Genomic DNA, 15,346 nt, shown 5'->3' with positions numbered 1-15,346 from the left:
ATGAAAAATCACAAGGAAGGCTGAACTCCCTGGTGATGACATACTGAGAAGAGAATACGTGAGGGTTAGGAGGTTCTACTCAAGCCAGGCTCCGAGCCTTGAGCTAAGTGTGGCTGAACCACACTGGTGAAGTGGGTCTAGGCAGACTGAGGAGGGGGACAAAGCTTCCTGAGGACACAGATTTGTGAACAGAAGAAAGAAACCAACTTTGTTCACATCATAAAATAATCTCCTTCAGGTACATATAGGACAGGTAGAGACAGAATAATAGACTATCCTTTGACCCTTCTGCTATACTAATGGCATACAGAACCAAGAACTATGTCCTCTCCCACCCCCTAATCTCTACCTCCTACCACTGTAGTTCCTGGTAACGGCCTATTTCACACCCTTTCTGGACCAGCCCAGGCCTGAGGCCCTAGTAACTTTTCTCACACGAAGTTTCCGGTCTCTGAAGAGAAGCTTGTGCCCAGTCTCGTTAAGTTCCAGCCAATCCACACGGCTCTCATGACTGATAGTACCGATGTTGTAGCCGCCAATCAGATCCACTGCAAAGAAGATGGGATAAGAAGAGTGATGCCAGCCATGTAGAGGGCTGTAATTGATCTGTAGAATTCTGGTCTTATAATCATGTTGGAACATTTGATCAGTCCAAGGGTATCAGTGGGGACTTCAAATGACCAGTACTGCACAATTTTCAGAGGATGCTTAAAAACCTGGGTATTCCATGTCTATAGTCCCAGGACTTGGGAGGTGGAGGCAGGAGAATCAGGAGTCAGAAGCTAGTCACAGATCAAGTTTGAGTCTAGCCTAAGTCTAGATGCAGAAATAAAGACATACACAAGAAAGTTAAGAAACTTGTCTAGAATTAGAGATGGTTTATTTGACTTTGTAGCTAACTAAAGGTCTTATGGAGAAATGGTAGTTACATAGCTATAATCTAAGCCCTCAGAAAGCTGAGGCAGAAAGAGTGGGAGTTTGAGCCAGCCTCATCTATGTAGGCCAGCTTCAGCTACCTACTCTGACCCTGTCTTGAAACAACAAGCAAAAAATGGGTGAGTGTGTTACTGAGTACCAGAGAAAGCTGATGGATGAAATTACTTGGTAACATCACTCTGGCTCCACAGAGTCAGGTGAGCAGTGGAGTGAGTGCACAAGGTGAGACAGCACCAAAGGGTTAAGAGTGAAGCTGCACATGGACAGAACAGTGCAAGGAAGACTCTGAGGACGGTCAGGCTCATGCAGCTCAGTGGCTCACACCCAGACTTCCAGCACCAGGCAGAAAGGCCAGAGTCAGGCTGGTAGTGTGGTACAGTCTTAACCTTGGAGAAACAGAAATTAAGACAGTGGGTATGGTCAGTCATATCTGTAATACCAGTACTCAAGGGTCTGAGGCACAAAGATCAGGAATTCAAAGCAAACCTGGGCTATATGAGACCCTGTTTCAAAACATTAAAAACCAAACCAAAACAGCAACCAAAACTAAGGCAGACCAAGCCATGTCGGAGCAGCAAGGATCCCCCGTGAGCCCTAAATTATATGCAAAATTATGTGTATATTCATTTTTTTCTGGGAAAATATCTATAATTGTCATTATATTCAAAGGGACTAGTGACTAGGAAAACTGGAGAACTCCATCATTTTACATGTATTGAATCCTGTGGAGTGAATGGGCTTGTTCTGACATCTTATAGTTTGTCACTGCCACTAGGATCTTGGGCCTCTTGGCCTGCATATCATTCCCACTGCAGACACCTGCATTTCCGAGCTCAGGGGTGAAATGTAATATTCATGAAATATGAAACTATGTTAGGAAGAGGTCCATATGTATAGGAAAGCTTGATTTATGACAGGGATGGTTTAACAAATGAGTGGGTAAATGCTTAAACAGATGGAAAAAAAATAAAGTTATAAAACCCTCCCCACATCACATACAAAAATAAATGCCAGGTGGAAAGCAAAACTTAACACTGTTAAAATATAGGAGGGAATAAGGGGAAAAGTTCTTAAATGAGACCTCAAAAATCAGGAATTACTATTATTTTTGTAGTACTGGTGACTGAACCCAGGGCCTGCCATGCTTTCTACCACCAAACCATGTCTGCCTCAATTTTTATTTTTTTAAATTAAAAACTTTTTCCACCCTGGTCTATAGAGCGAGATCCAGGACAGCCAAGGCTACACAGAGAAACCCTTTAACAAAGAGACAACTTGACTCTCACAATGTGTAAGGGATAAGAACTGACAATTCACAGAAGAAGGAATCTGAGTGACCAATCAATCAATAACTGCAATAGCATTTCACACACACCAGGCAGTTTCAAGACTTGGAGAGGACGTGGAAGAATGGGAACTAACGGGGAAAGGAGTGGAAACTGCTCAGCCTCTTCAGAGAGCAACTGGGAAGTACTTAATGAAGTTGAAGACACAGCTCTTCTATGATTAGCAATTCTACTCTAAAAACAGAGCTCAGAGAGTGGCGCTACTGTGATAAACAAACAACAAGAAACCCAAAATAACTGGGGATGGAGAAATGGCTCAGTAGTTAAAAGTACTGGCTGTTTTTTCAGAGGGCCCAGGTTCAATTCCCAGCACCCACGTAGCAGCTCACAGCCATCTGTAAGTCCAGTTCTCTTGACCTCTGAGCAGCAGGCATGCATATGGTACATAATCATATGTGCACACAGAATAGCCATACATGTAAAAGAAAAATAACAAGCTGGGCATGGTGGCCCACGCCTGTAATCCCAGCACTCTGGGAGGCAGAGGCAGGCGGATCTCTGAGTTCCAGGCCAGCCTGGTCTACAAAGTTAGTCCAGGACAACCAAGGCTACCCAGAGAAACCCTGTCTCAAAAAAACAAAAACAAAAAAGATATGAACCAAAAGACCCAATGTAAATACGACAAAATGCTGTATGATTCGATACAACTGGGCATCGATAAACAAGTAATAATATGTCACGACTATTAACAGCTGAAATGTACTAAATGACGATGTGGCAGGCAAGGAGCTAAGTGCTTCCACCTGGGGCAGGTGCTGTTGCTCCCACTCTGTGAGAAACAAGGAACTTCAGTAAGCCCACACAGATGCCAGTACAGAGACCCTGACACCAGGATCCCATTCTTACAGCTCTGCTGCCTATGCGTGCTCATGTCTAGAGGATACTGTGCTATTCTTGAGGCCTGTAACATCTGCTGGTAAAAATTATAAAGTTAAGATTTATAAATGAAATACTTGTGGAATGCAAATTTTGTTTCTGTTGTTACTAATAATATGGGATATAAAGATAATCTGGCCCTTGTCCATGATCTGATGACATCTAAGCAGAAAAAACTCTTAAAATTGCTGATGGCTACTGCAACTGTTTGCAGCTTGCAGGCCCTAAGATATATGACTAAAGAACATGCTAATTATATATGGACAGGCCTGGGTATCTGGGTATCCACAGCTAGGTACTTACATAAAGGCACACCCACAGGAACTTAAACATTGTGGCTATACACAACATTGTGTATAGCCACAATGTTTACTGTATATACAATGTGTATAACTGTAAAAATGGGGTTACATCTTTACTTGGCTTCTTGGAGTCTTCACTGAACACAACCCTGTGATAAAGAAGTGCAACACAGGTATTATCATCATAAGAGAGTCTTACCTATAGCAATCGTCTTAATATCAACAAGATAAGCCAACTTCTTATTATCTTCCATTCCCCGCTGGCACCGCTCATTAATACGGACACTGAAACATGAAGGACAGGTAAGGTAAGGGTTTAGCCTGGGGTCTTATGGAGGGTTCTGAGGTACCACATGGATGAAGTTTTTAGGCTGGTCTGGGAGTCATCTAAACACCCTTTGGAAGTTCGAAAGGAACTCCTCTGAATTTCAAGGGTTCAGAGACCCTCGTGAGGTTACCTGATGAGGTGAGGGTTCATGAACTCAGTGCGCACAGAGCCCAGGGAGTCATTACTCCCGTATTCCACCAGGGTCAGCTCTCCAGCATTGAAGATCATGCATACCTGAGGGAGAACGCAAGGAGGCATGGAGAGAAATGGTGGAAGGGGCACCACAGTGCGGGGTGACTTCTCTCCTTGTCCTTTCCCATCACCCCCCCTTCCACCTACAGTCTCCCACCCCTTGCCACTCACCCTTGTGGCTAGGAACTGGAATGGGGCTTATCGAACTGGTGGAGGGGAGGCAAGCTCTACTCACATTCTCATTTTCAAAGAAATATTTCTCATTGCCACCGGATCCCTGCCAGGCTATCTGCAAAGTGAGGAGAAAATGTCAAGAGACAATTACTCAAGACAATGCTGGAAGGGTGTCGGTGGGGAGGGAAAGAGATGGCACTCAGGGAGGCCTCGGCATTACACAAAAAATGCGCTGTGTCAGACTCTTGCCCTGATCCCTACACTTCTGAGAGATGACAGCGCAAAGTCTGACCGTGGAAACTCATACTCCAGCATTTTACACCTCTCACTCCTTGAAACCAGGTCAACCAACATCAGAACGGCAGGACCTCCTTTGGGGAATCTGACTTTTGGGGTCTCAGACCCCCAGAATTAGCAAGCCAAGATGCCCCATTACCCATCCTTCCATTCTTGGTTCCCACCTCACTGAGGCGATTAGTGTTCAAGTCTCCCAGCAGCAGCGTATCTGACGTGTGAGCCACCAAGTAACGTTCCTTTCCCAGGATCTTCACCTCTTCCACCTCATAGCCATAGTGTGACTTGAGCACCACTCTGGTCCCTGAAGATAGGTTCTTCACAATCACCTGGTAAAGGATGAGTCCGAGCCCTTCAGACTTTCCCAGCACAAAAGGGGTGAAGGTGCCACAGCCTTCACGATGCTGAACACGGCTAATAATTTGTGTCCACCCCTGGCCTAGGATGCTGTTGATAATGATGGTACTTTACACTCACACGGGGATTTGTTACTTAGGAAATGCTTTCAGTCTCTCTTTTGCTGTTTGTGGGACATTTGATTCTGAAAGTCATATTAAATAACACCAATCGCTCACTTTGTTCCTGCAGCTCTTAGTACAACTCAATACTATAATTAAATGTGATAAATAATAACATTATTAAAAATAATAATATATGATGATGGATTTTTAAGAGTCTTCTTATGTGCCTAAGATTATCTCCAACTGGCCATCCTCCTGCCTCAGCCTCCTGAATGCTAAGATTTTTTTCTTTTCTTCTTCCTCTTTAACTTCTGTTTTGTGTTTGTTTTTGTTTTTGAGACAAGGTTTCACTATGTAGCCTTGGTTGGGCTGGAACTTGCTATGTAGACCAGGCTGGCCTCAAACTCATGGGCCACATGCCAGACAATGTCATTCTTTTTTTTTCCTTTTCTTTTTTATTTTTAATTATGTGTGTGGGTATGTTCAAAGGTGAAAGAATGAAAAGATAAAGGGACAAATCAACAATAAAAGCAAGGGAAGGACAGAGGGAGAGTGAAAAGTCCGCTTCAAAGACAACAGAGTCCTGGGGCTTTGCCGTTCATTTGTGATCCTGTTCACCAGCTCGTCTATGGCCGGCCCAGGGGAGGAAAGCTTCATACCAGAAAGATAAAGGTGCCAAGCCCTGTACTCTAGAGCCTGGCACTTGAACCTTTTCTTACAAGGCAGCAGAACGACTGTCTGGCAAGAAAGTTACCCTGACACATTCTGTCTCCCACATTCTGACTGCTCTGCCAGGATGAAGGTTAAATCTGACACTGGCTGCGGCCAGCAGGAGGGGAAATGTTACAAAGATGAATGAGCCAGGAGAGATCTCGGCATGGCAGGCTGCTCACCTGGCTGGGCCCCACGTACGTCAGCTCGAACTTGTTCTTGTAAATGCTCCTTCGCAGGCAGCAGTCGAACTGCTCCACCCCACCACAGAGGGTGCCCTAGGGGGAGAGGCAGCGTGAGAGGCGACACACGGTGCGCTGGCAGTACAGACACACAGAGGGCGGGTATCGGATACACCCAGCAGAAGGGCAGCAGGTTTTGGCCCATCAGAAGAAAAAAGGTGGCAGCCCCGGGACCTGCAGGCATCGTGTGTGGACTGGATGAGAGGGAGAAACCAGGCTGGCCCGGACAACTCTGTCCCTCTGGGCCTCCGTTAAGTGCACATTTCCCTTTCTTGCCTTTAACAGCAGATTCTGAGGCTGAAGTCACAAGGCAGTGGTGCCATAGTAGGGGGACTTGGCACAGGGGTATTTTACTGTAGTTTGGAGACCAAGGCAGGAAGGGGCCACTAGCAACACACCGCGCAGAGCCGTGAGCCGTCCCGCTTCCAGGCCAAGGCCGTGACGGTGTATAAGTTGGCAATCTCCTTGGGCTTGGCCTCTTCCCAGATGCTTCTTCGAGGACTCCAGTTGAACACCCGAAGTCTAGAAAGGTATGTGGCTTTTAGAAGAGATGGAGGCGGAGCAAAGGAGTGAAAAAAAGCCGGCAACTAAAGGAAACCAGTCTCCTTCCATCAGAAAGAGAAGCAGCCTAGCCAGAGAGGATTAAAAAGGTGCAAAGGGAGTTGGGAAAGTCAAGGCGAAAGGAAACAGAGTAAGATAATGGATGCCAGGTGTGATGGTGCACACCTGTAATGCAAACACTTGGGAGGCAGAGGCAGGAGGATCGCTGCAAGTTTGAAGTCGGCCTGGTGTACCTAGTGAGTTCCAGGCTACTTAGGGCTATAGAGGGAGACCCTATCTCAAAAATAAAAAAACAACATGAAAGGATGGAAATAGAGAAAACGGGACAAGTGAGAAAAACGAAACTGTCAGGAATATAGGAAGAGGAAAGCGGGAAGTGGAAGAGTCAAAGAAAGGAACATAAGGAGACACACATGACTGAAGGAGACACAGACTGACAAAGAGAGGGGACCTGGGCTGCAGCTGCTTATCTGCCAGTTCTTTATTCGCTCACCAAACAGGGGCTATGTATCACGTATCAGAAGCCAACGTAGGCCCTGGAGAGGAAGATTACCCAGCCTTCTTCTCAAGGACTCCTCAAAATAGAAGCAACAACTACGGTACAGCAGGATAAGCTCAAAGTCTGAACGAGGCAGTAGAGACATGGAGAAGGTGACGAATTCTGCGGTGGAATTTCAGGCTGAGGCAACACGCTGCATTTTGAAGCTGCCAGCGCGCCAATGGGTGACAATCTGAGAATCCCTTTCAACGGACACTGCCTCTGTCCAGGCTCCTGCTGTGGTTCAGAACAACCTGGCCAGCACAAGGAGTTCCCAGAGAAAGAAGACAGAAGACACAACAGGACGGGGGACCTACCTGTCATAACTTCCCAGCACGACAGACTGGCCCCCGGGACTCGCTGCCGCTGTGGTGAACTCCCGCTCCTGAGGGTCCCGGCTATAGTCAAAGGTCTGCAGCACGTGGCCTTCCTTCCCATAGGCCACGATCCTCCGGTCACAGCCAGCAGCCACGATGCTGTTGGTTGCCCAGGCCAAGGCATAGGGAGGGCACGGATGGTTAACCAACTTCCCCTGAAACAGAGCACTTCAGGTTTACTCTGAGGGTGCCCTCGTTGCTAGCAGCTGAGCTAGAAATTCCTCATTGCTAGCAGCTGAGCCACTCAGTCTTGACCATCTCACCTGGTGCGGGGGGGGGGAATCTTCCTGCCAACATCTTCCCACACCAACACGTCCTAATCCTAAAGACTTCACAGAGTATCCTCCGTGTCATGACCACACACATACCACATACACACACACACATGCTGACTTTGTACTCTAAAGAAATTGCAATGTAGCGGTGTGTTAGCGGGCCTGTACTAGCAAAGCCACCCAAGGGGAGACAGCACACGATAGCCAGCTCTGTCTCGACCCAAGAGAGCGTGTGGCTTCTTTTTCAAGGAGGGCTGCGTTTAAATAATTATACGGGCAGCTCACAATGTAAGTGATTTGTGCAATCTCGAATTATGCAGAGTGAAACATGAACGTTTCCCTTTATGCCTATCTTTTCTTTTTCCAAGAAAATAATTGACCTTTAACCTTTTCATTTATTTGTGTGTGTACGCGTGGGTTTGTGTGCACTTGTGTGTGTGTATGTGCTCCCACATTTGCGTATGTGTACCCGTCGGTGAAGGGCAACTTAGAAAAGTCACTTTTCTTCTTGCACCGCATGGCTTCAGTTGGGTTTGGCATCAGGCGCCTTTACTTGCTGAGCTATCTTGCTGGCCTGTTTTTTCCCCTATGCATTTGTATGTCTATGTGTTACGTAAATACGTGTATAAATACACATATTTGTGTATGTGTATATATTTACATAAGTGGAAATAATTTTCACTTTTTGTCCCCCTTACAGGCTTTATTTCCCCCTCTCTCAAGGTCCTTTCCGCCCACTCCTCCCTATAAATAGTAAGCTCTAGCCTCCTAAACACAAATCTCTGTGGTGGCATCCAAATGCTTCTCTCTAAGACTCTTCCAGCCTCCTCCCTAAATAACTCGGTCATGGTGCTTAGACATGCAGCTTCCCCCAGGAGGCCTCCTGGATGTCCCCCTTCCCACAGGATGCTTTATTCAGACCTGTGACTCTCCGGAGCCTTCATCATCAAAGAAATATCTGACGATGGTGCCATCCGCGTGACCCGAGAGGATCCCCTTCCCAGAGCAGCTGAAGAACAAAAGCAGAGAGGCAAACTTATGAATGAGAGACTTTCACCGTGCTGAGAAAGTCCCCTTTCAGCCGAAGCAGCTTCTTCCTGACATTTCCAGGAAATGCATGTCTTCCTCTTGGTACTCACTTGGTTGTCAGCGCCACCACGTAAGAGTCTGTCCCATAGATGGTAGATGACCTGTTAGTTTTAGTGTTGGCTAAGCGAACCTGAAAATCAAAGAATGCACACAGGTCTGGCTAGACTACTTGCAGTCTTACCTAGGCCCTGAGAAGGAAAGACAAAAAAAACCTACGATGTACATAACTGGTCCTGGTGCATTCTTCTGCGGTACATACACACTTGGGCTCCAGAGGAAAAGATGAGCTGTCTTGTATCCACTCCCCAGCCCAGGACCGTTATCCCCACCTGACACCTAACCCGGTTTCCCTCCCCTCCTTTACCTTGCCTTCAGCCAGGCCGAAAACAATGATGTACTCTGCAGGCCACTGCAGGCAAGTGACAGCACTCTGTGTGCGAAAGGGTGAGAGGGTGACCCCACCTGCGTGGATTAGCACCTTTATACAACCCGACACCCGCCACAGCCACCACCCTCGTCTCCTGCAGGGAAGAGTGCAAGGAGGGGACACCACTAGGCTCTTTAGTAGGTGACAACGGGCAGCCAGGCAGCGCCATCCTTTAGCGGCTCAAACCAGCTTTGGACATTATAAAGTGCAACTCTTGGTAACAGTCACAGGCAGGGAAACCGGACTTTACCGTCTGGATGAACTTGTTGCAGATGACCTTCTTGTCACCCCTGTCAAACATAAGGAAAGGAAGCACTTAAAGTCACTTCCTCAAATAAACTGCCCCCAAATGATGGTGATGGGGGGAGGGAGGAGCAGAATCCTTTCCTGGCCCAGTGGTGTTTCCTATTCCTCTGGGGGAGGTCTGATGGTGATGTGAGTGGGTGCCCAAGAAACCCTGGGGCACCATCAGAGATAGCATCCCACTGGCTCTCAGGACCTTCCACTGGCCTTACTCATTCCTCCAGGGATGGGACTAAAGGACACGTGGGGCAGGCAAGGTTATGGACACACAGAATCAGACTTTAGAATGTCTCTGCCTCCCACACCTGATCCTGGCACCAATCCCTGCACCCCTCCCCCAACTCCTACCCCAGCGAGGCATTTCTCATGCATAACTCTCCTTTTGTGGGCCAGCCACCCCTCATCTGTCCTCACCAATCTTCTCCAATCTTGTAGACATAGATGATGTTGTCAGTCTGTCCTATGGCAATCTTAGTGGAATCAGGAGAGAAAGCCATGCCTTTCACCATGTAGCTCTTCCTGCCGTACTAGCAGTAAAAACAAAAACAATGAGTACAAATGAAAGAGGAAAGGAGACACATACATGTCCCGACAGACCCGGAAGATCAATACTGAGAAAAGGGGTAGACCATTTCCTGTGCCCACGGCTAGAAGGCAGATGACAAGGTTTCCTAGGTTGATAGGTTAGGCGGATGAGCCCTCTCCACCTTCATGTCTGCCGGTTTGGTGGAGAACTTGTCTCTCCGCTCGCCATGTTCGTCATACAGCAGTACCACTCGGTCCACTGTGCACACAGCAAATTTCGCATTGTTCTGGGACCAGGCCATGCACGTCACCTTCGCAGCTCCATCCTGCGGAGGTATAGCGGTAACGTAAGCGATCTCCTGAGTGCTAGGCCTCAGGGCATGCACCATCGAGTCTAGTTTATGCTATGCTGGGGAAGGAACCCAGGGCTTCACTCAAGCTAAGTAAACAGTGCACCTACCAACCCGGCTCCCCAGCCCCCAGGTGCTTTCTGAGACTCCTGACACAAATGTAATGCATCAGCTGTTCCGAAGCCAATGGCCTTCTTGTTCCCTCATCTTTCAAGTCTGATACTGAAAAAAAAAAGTCAATTAATCTGATACATTTTAGTCTTTATAGCTACTCATTCAATTAATGTTTTCAAGCACTTTAAGGAGAAAGGCAGTTGGCCAGGAGCTGACAGAGAGACAAAGAGCAAAACACAGATCCTGCCCCAGGATCTAATAAGATGCTACAAAACTGAAAATGCCCCATAAGAAGAAAATGTACTGAGTGCAGTAACAACTCAGAGACGCCCAAGACAATTTTATGCTTAAGCAATCAAAATTAAACTCTGAAGGATGAATGTGTTGAATGGTGAATTAGTTCAGACATAACAGCCAGCACAACAAAGTTGAGCTCTGGGCAAGGAAGCTGAGATTTCTGTAAAGGAGAGAGGAAGAAGGCAGGAAGTATGGACTGGGCCAGCCCGGGATGAGCCTTTGAAGGCAGGATAATGACCTGAACATACTGAGCAGGAATAGGACAGACAGAGGAAGCTCTGAAACAAGGAGTAACAGAACTAGGATTGAGAGTAGGAATAAACAACACTTTCCCCTGCTTAACTGCCCACGTTATGAAAGTCTAGCGTTAAAAGTGACCACTGCTGCCAGGCACAGGGGGGCACGCCTGAAATCCCAGCAGAGGCAGAGACAGAGGCAGAGGCAGGCAGATCTCTGTGAGTTCATGGCCAGCCTGGTCTACACAGTGAGTACAGGACAGCCAAGGCTACACAGAGAAACCCTGTCTCAAAAAACCAAAAACCAAAAAACCAAATTAAAAAAAAAAAAAAAAAAAGGGGACCACTGCTAACTCTGAGATATAGCCCAGTTGGTGGAGTGGTCATCTTACATTGCTGAGTCCCCGAGTTTGATGCCCGGCAACTAAAAAAAAAGTAAGTAAAAAGAACATGGGGTCGACAGGTGCAGTGGCAGATGCCCGTAATCCCAGCACCTGGGAGGTGAAGGCAGGAGGATCAGATGTTCAAGGTCTTTCTCAGCTACTCGGCAGGTTTGAAGCTAGCCTGGGCTACTGGGGCCTGACTTTAAGAAAATGTGATCACCACCCAGTGAACTAGTCTTACTGTGTGTCCCTCCCAGCCAGCTGCGGTCCTCCCTAAGGCACTGCCGCTAAAGGTTTCTGATTCTGAACTAGAATTTAGCTCCTACTCCAAAGGTCTGATTAACCACTTGGGCTACTGGAGGTCTAGCTTAAAACACTTTTCACACCTAACCCAAATACCACCAAAGCCAGAAGAGGGTCATTGCACCAAAATCCTTAAACTACAGCCAGGAAATAGCCACACCATCACCACAGAGTGGCCCAACCATTCACTGCAGTAGGTAAGAAGGGGGCGCAGGCATTTCATCAACTTTGGCTGGGCATCCTCCTTCCTGGCTGAGGCCCTCCTGGGCATCTGGCCCAGCTGTACCATGACATCATCATCATTTTTATTTTATTTTATTTTATTTTAGAGACCAAAGGGTTCTATTTCCAATTTTTCCATTAGGGGCATTTTGAAATTACAGATCACAACACCAGCTTACTGAGCACAGAGCACAAGGTTTTACTCTTCTACCACTGACGCAGGGCTCCGTCTGCTACAACTCTTGTTTCTAATTTACTTGTACTCTTCGCACACACCGCAAACATTCCTGAGTTCCATAACCCTCCTTTCTCGACAGTCAGGTGCCTGACTGGACTGTCTTGAGGATTAAGTGAAACGGCGTCAGGCAAGCATTTTCATAAATGCCTGACATCCATTAAGAACTGTATCTCATTTTACGTTTTGGAGAAATTGAGGCATTCATTGAAAAAATTAAGAAATCTGCTCTGGTTTATATATACAGTTTTTAGATGGCAGATGCAATATTTGAGTCTATGTATGTTTGATTCCTTAAGCTATAACTCTAATGTCTTTAATTATGCTGTTGTGACATATATATATATATATATGACTTAATTCTGCCACATATTCTTATTTATTGTTATTATTTTTGAGACAGGGTCTCTCTGTGTAGTCCTAGAACTCGCTCTGTAGACCGGACTGGCATCAAGCTTACAGAAATCTGCCTGCCTCTGCTCCTGAGTGTTGGGACTCATGGTGGCATGAGCCACCATGCCTGGCTATTCTTATCTCTTAAAAGAAGGTCTTGCTATGCAGTCAAGCTGGCTCTGAGCTCACAGCAATCCTCCTGCCTCAGCCTCCCAAGTTCTAGGAGTACAGGCTTGCATCATCAGGTAAGGGACTTGTTTTTGTACTAGGGAGGAACGCAAGGGCGCACACATGCTAAGTATGGGCTCCACCACCGCCAACACCTCCTGCAAAGCAGCATACTCGTTTTGTATGTGGGTGTGTGTTTGTGTATGTGCCTGTTTGTCTGTGTATGTACAGTCCAGAGGTTAACATCAAGGGTCTTCCCCAATCATTCTCCACCTTATTTTTTTAATACAGGCTCTCTCACTGAAGCTGATGCTCATGAACTTGGCTAGGCTAGAGTTCTAGGACTAGACCCCTAGGGGCCCACCTGTCTGCCTCCCCAGCCCCAGGGTTACAGCTGTGCCCGGCTTCTAACTGGGGGCTGGAGATCTGAGCTCAGTTTCTCAGGCTTGTGAGGAGTCTTTTCCCCTAGCGCCAACCTTCTTATTGGTGTTGTGTTAAGCCTGTCCTCTCAATTCCCAATGTTCGTCCCTGTCTGTCATTCTTCACACAGCTTTACAGTTTATAACGCTCTTTTTTCCCTTACATTTATGGTGGGATGGTAGCTGTGTGGCCGCCAGAGGACAACTTGCATGAGTTGGTTCTTTCCGTCCACTGTGCGGGTCACAGGGCTCAAGCTCAGGTGGTCAGGATTAGTGGTAAGTACCTTTATCCACTGAGCATCACACTGGTCTACTGTGGTTTCTTCCTTCCTTCCTTCCTTCCTTCCTTCCTTCCTTCCTTCCTTTTTTTTTAAAGATAAGAATCTCATGTAACCCAGGCTGGCCTTGAACTCTTGAGGTAGCCAACATGGCCTTGCACTCCTGATCCTCCTGCCTCCATTCAACAGTCGCTGTTATTACCAGCCTGGGCCACTATGCCCAGCTTATAATGTTCTTTTGCGTGCAGAACTTTATTTAACGTTCTCCTACGTCTCTTAGGGTTGCTCTCATGGCGACTTTTCTTTCCCAAATGAAGCTAGTGATAGAACGGCTCTGTCTGATGAGGGTTAAAGCCAGAGATCCCATTTGGTTAAATCAGTGTTGGAGCTGACCTGAATTCTATTCCGTTCTCTTCACTCCCAAACCCATTCTTCGTTTCTGTTTCTGGGCTTCTCCCCTATCGCCCAGCTTCCTCTGAATCTGAGACAGACTTTCACAATGCAAAAGGTTCAGCTTTTAGCCTTACCTTTTTTTGGGGGGGGAGGGGTGCTTATACCTGAAGCGTTTATTTCATCCTGTGTAAAGTTATGATCGTTGTCTATCTATGCGCCTCTCCCTGCAGAAAGAGCCTCTGACCTAACGCAGGTGGATTTGGTCCCTCACAGCCTAAGCTCGGGGCCTGGCACTCAACTGATGTATGTGATGCAACGAAAGCTTAAAGGTTAGCATGTCTGAATGCATGTCGCCTTCAGAAAGATCTTTCACAATCTTGTGCACAAAGTAGGGGCTCAAAAGTACAAACTTCTGTTTCCCTCACTTCTTTTTTTTTTTGGAACGCCCGGCGGCCGGGGAATGGGAGAGGCACGGGATTCCTCACCTGAGGGCTCAGCAGGGTCCTCAGGTGCTTCAACTGCATGACGCACACGGGTCTCGGATGCTCCCCGACCGAGACAACTCCCGCGGTTACCTGGACAACCCGCCAGGCAGCGGCGGCGCTAGCCGCTGACGCACAGGCGACGTGAGTGCGACACACGTCATAAGGTCACGTAGTGGGTTCGCGGCGGGGCTAGCAGGACGTGCGCAAGCGCAGTGAGTCCTAGGGCGGGACCGTGAGAGGGGCTGTCGAAGTCTCCCCCTCGACCAATCCCGAACCGAACTTTGCTCCACCCATAAGTCCTGGTCCCTCTCCGGATCCTACCCCTTAAGCCAAGTTGTTCCCACTGCTCAGCCGGGCCAGCTGCGCTCTAGTTGCTTAAACTCCGGAGGAGAGCAAGGCTGGTGCTACGGGAGGCTAAAGAGGTTTCGCCGAGCTGAAACCTCTGCCTCCCCGCAGAAGTTATGTGACTTGCACGAGGCCAATACAGTATAGATAGGTACCGAGTTTTCAGTGGGCAGCGGTACAGTCCCATTTTACGCAGCAGGAAGCAGATTTAAGGGTCGCTCACCGAAGTTAAAACAGCTAGTGAAAGGCGGAACCGGCATTCAGCCCAGAGTTAATAACCTTTTAATTCCCGTAAGACGACTCAACTCTTCTCAAATCTCTTGTCTCCAAGCCCAACTTCTCTGTCCTGTGGCAGTCTCAGGAAACGAGCCGGGGGTTTGAGGGATGTGTTGGGTGCACCGGCTAGGGAAAGGGAAGGTACCCTGTTTGGTCACTGGGGAAACGGTGTGTTCAAGGCTGGTGGCTGTGACTCAGATGACTTTACGGGTCAGTGTAGGAGACAAACCAGAGCTCGGCTCCCCTTTCAGCTTACAACGGTATGACGCCTGGGATTGAAGATTAGTTAAGCAGAAAATATACTATCTTCTTTATTTTGTTTGATTAAGATTCTTTCAAGGATTTTTTGGTCTGATTTCTTGCAATATATCAGAGAGATAGAATGAAATGCAGAAAAGAAGATACCCATAGGCCTTCTCTGAATGGTCCAAGGTTGGCAAGACCTATTAACACTCCCCCACCCCCGTAAAAGCACAGCAGATCCCACGCAGA

At 47.4% G+C, this 15,346-nt stretch overlaps 1 protein-coding gene across 3 annotated transcripts in view; it reads right to left on the bottom strand.

Moving 5' to 3' along the window:
- Window positions 1-14,386, bottom strand: part of Ift172 (intraflagellar transport 172) — a 40,463-nt gene extending 26,077 nt beyond the window's left edge. For 2 of the 3 annotated variants that reach the window (XM_021635416.2, XM_021635415.2), the window contains exons 1-15: window positions 14,234-14,386; window positions 10,140-10,283; window positions 9,847-9,959; window positions 9,380-9,419; window positions 9,067-9,132; window positions 8,753-8,832; window positions 8,535-8,622; window positions 7,279-7,493; window positions 6,261-6,384; window positions 5,803-5,898; window positions 4,616-4,777; window positions 4,216-4,269; window positions 3,919-4,022; window positions 3,660-3,745; window positions 436-548 (exon numbers count right to left, since the gene is read on the bottom strand). In XM_021635416.2, the coding sequence (XP_021491091.1) occupies window positions 436-548; window positions 3,660-3,745; window positions 3,919-4,022; window positions 4,216-4,269; window positions 4,616-4,777; window positions 5,803-5,898; window positions 6,261-6,384; window positions 7,279-7,493; window positions 8,535-8,622; window positions 8,753-8,832; window positions 9,067-9,132; window positions 9,380-9,419; window positions 9,847-9,959; window positions 10,140-10,283; window positions 14,234-14,272 (1,524 nt within the window). In that variant the 5' untranslated portion in view covers window positions 14,273-14,386. Of the gene's footprint in view, window positions 1-435; window positions 549-3,659; window positions 3,746-3,918; window positions 4,023-4,215; window positions 4,270-4,615; window positions 4,778-5,802; window positions 5,899-6,260; window positions 6,385-7,278; window positions 7,494-8,534; window positions 8,623-8,752; window positions 8,833-9,066; window positions 9,133-9,379; window positions 9,420-9,846; window positions 9,960-10,061; window positions 10,284-14,233 lie in introns of those variants that run through there. The other variant, XM_060364927.1, reaches the window with a different exon arrangement.
- Window positions 14,387-15,346: the final 960 nt, after the last annotated feature.

Source organism: Meriones unguiculatus, chromosome 1, assembly GCF_030254825.1.
Source record: "Meriones unguiculatus strain TT.TT164.6M chromosome 1, Bangor_MerUng_6.1, whole genome shotgun sequence".
In the NCBI taxonomy this organism is placed as follows: domain Eukaryota; kingdom Metazoa; phylum Chordata; class Mammalia; order Rodentia; family Muridae; genus Meriones; species Meriones unguiculatus.
Note: the sequence above shows the minus strand (reverse complement) of the source record. Positions and strands in the feature narration are given on the sequence as shown.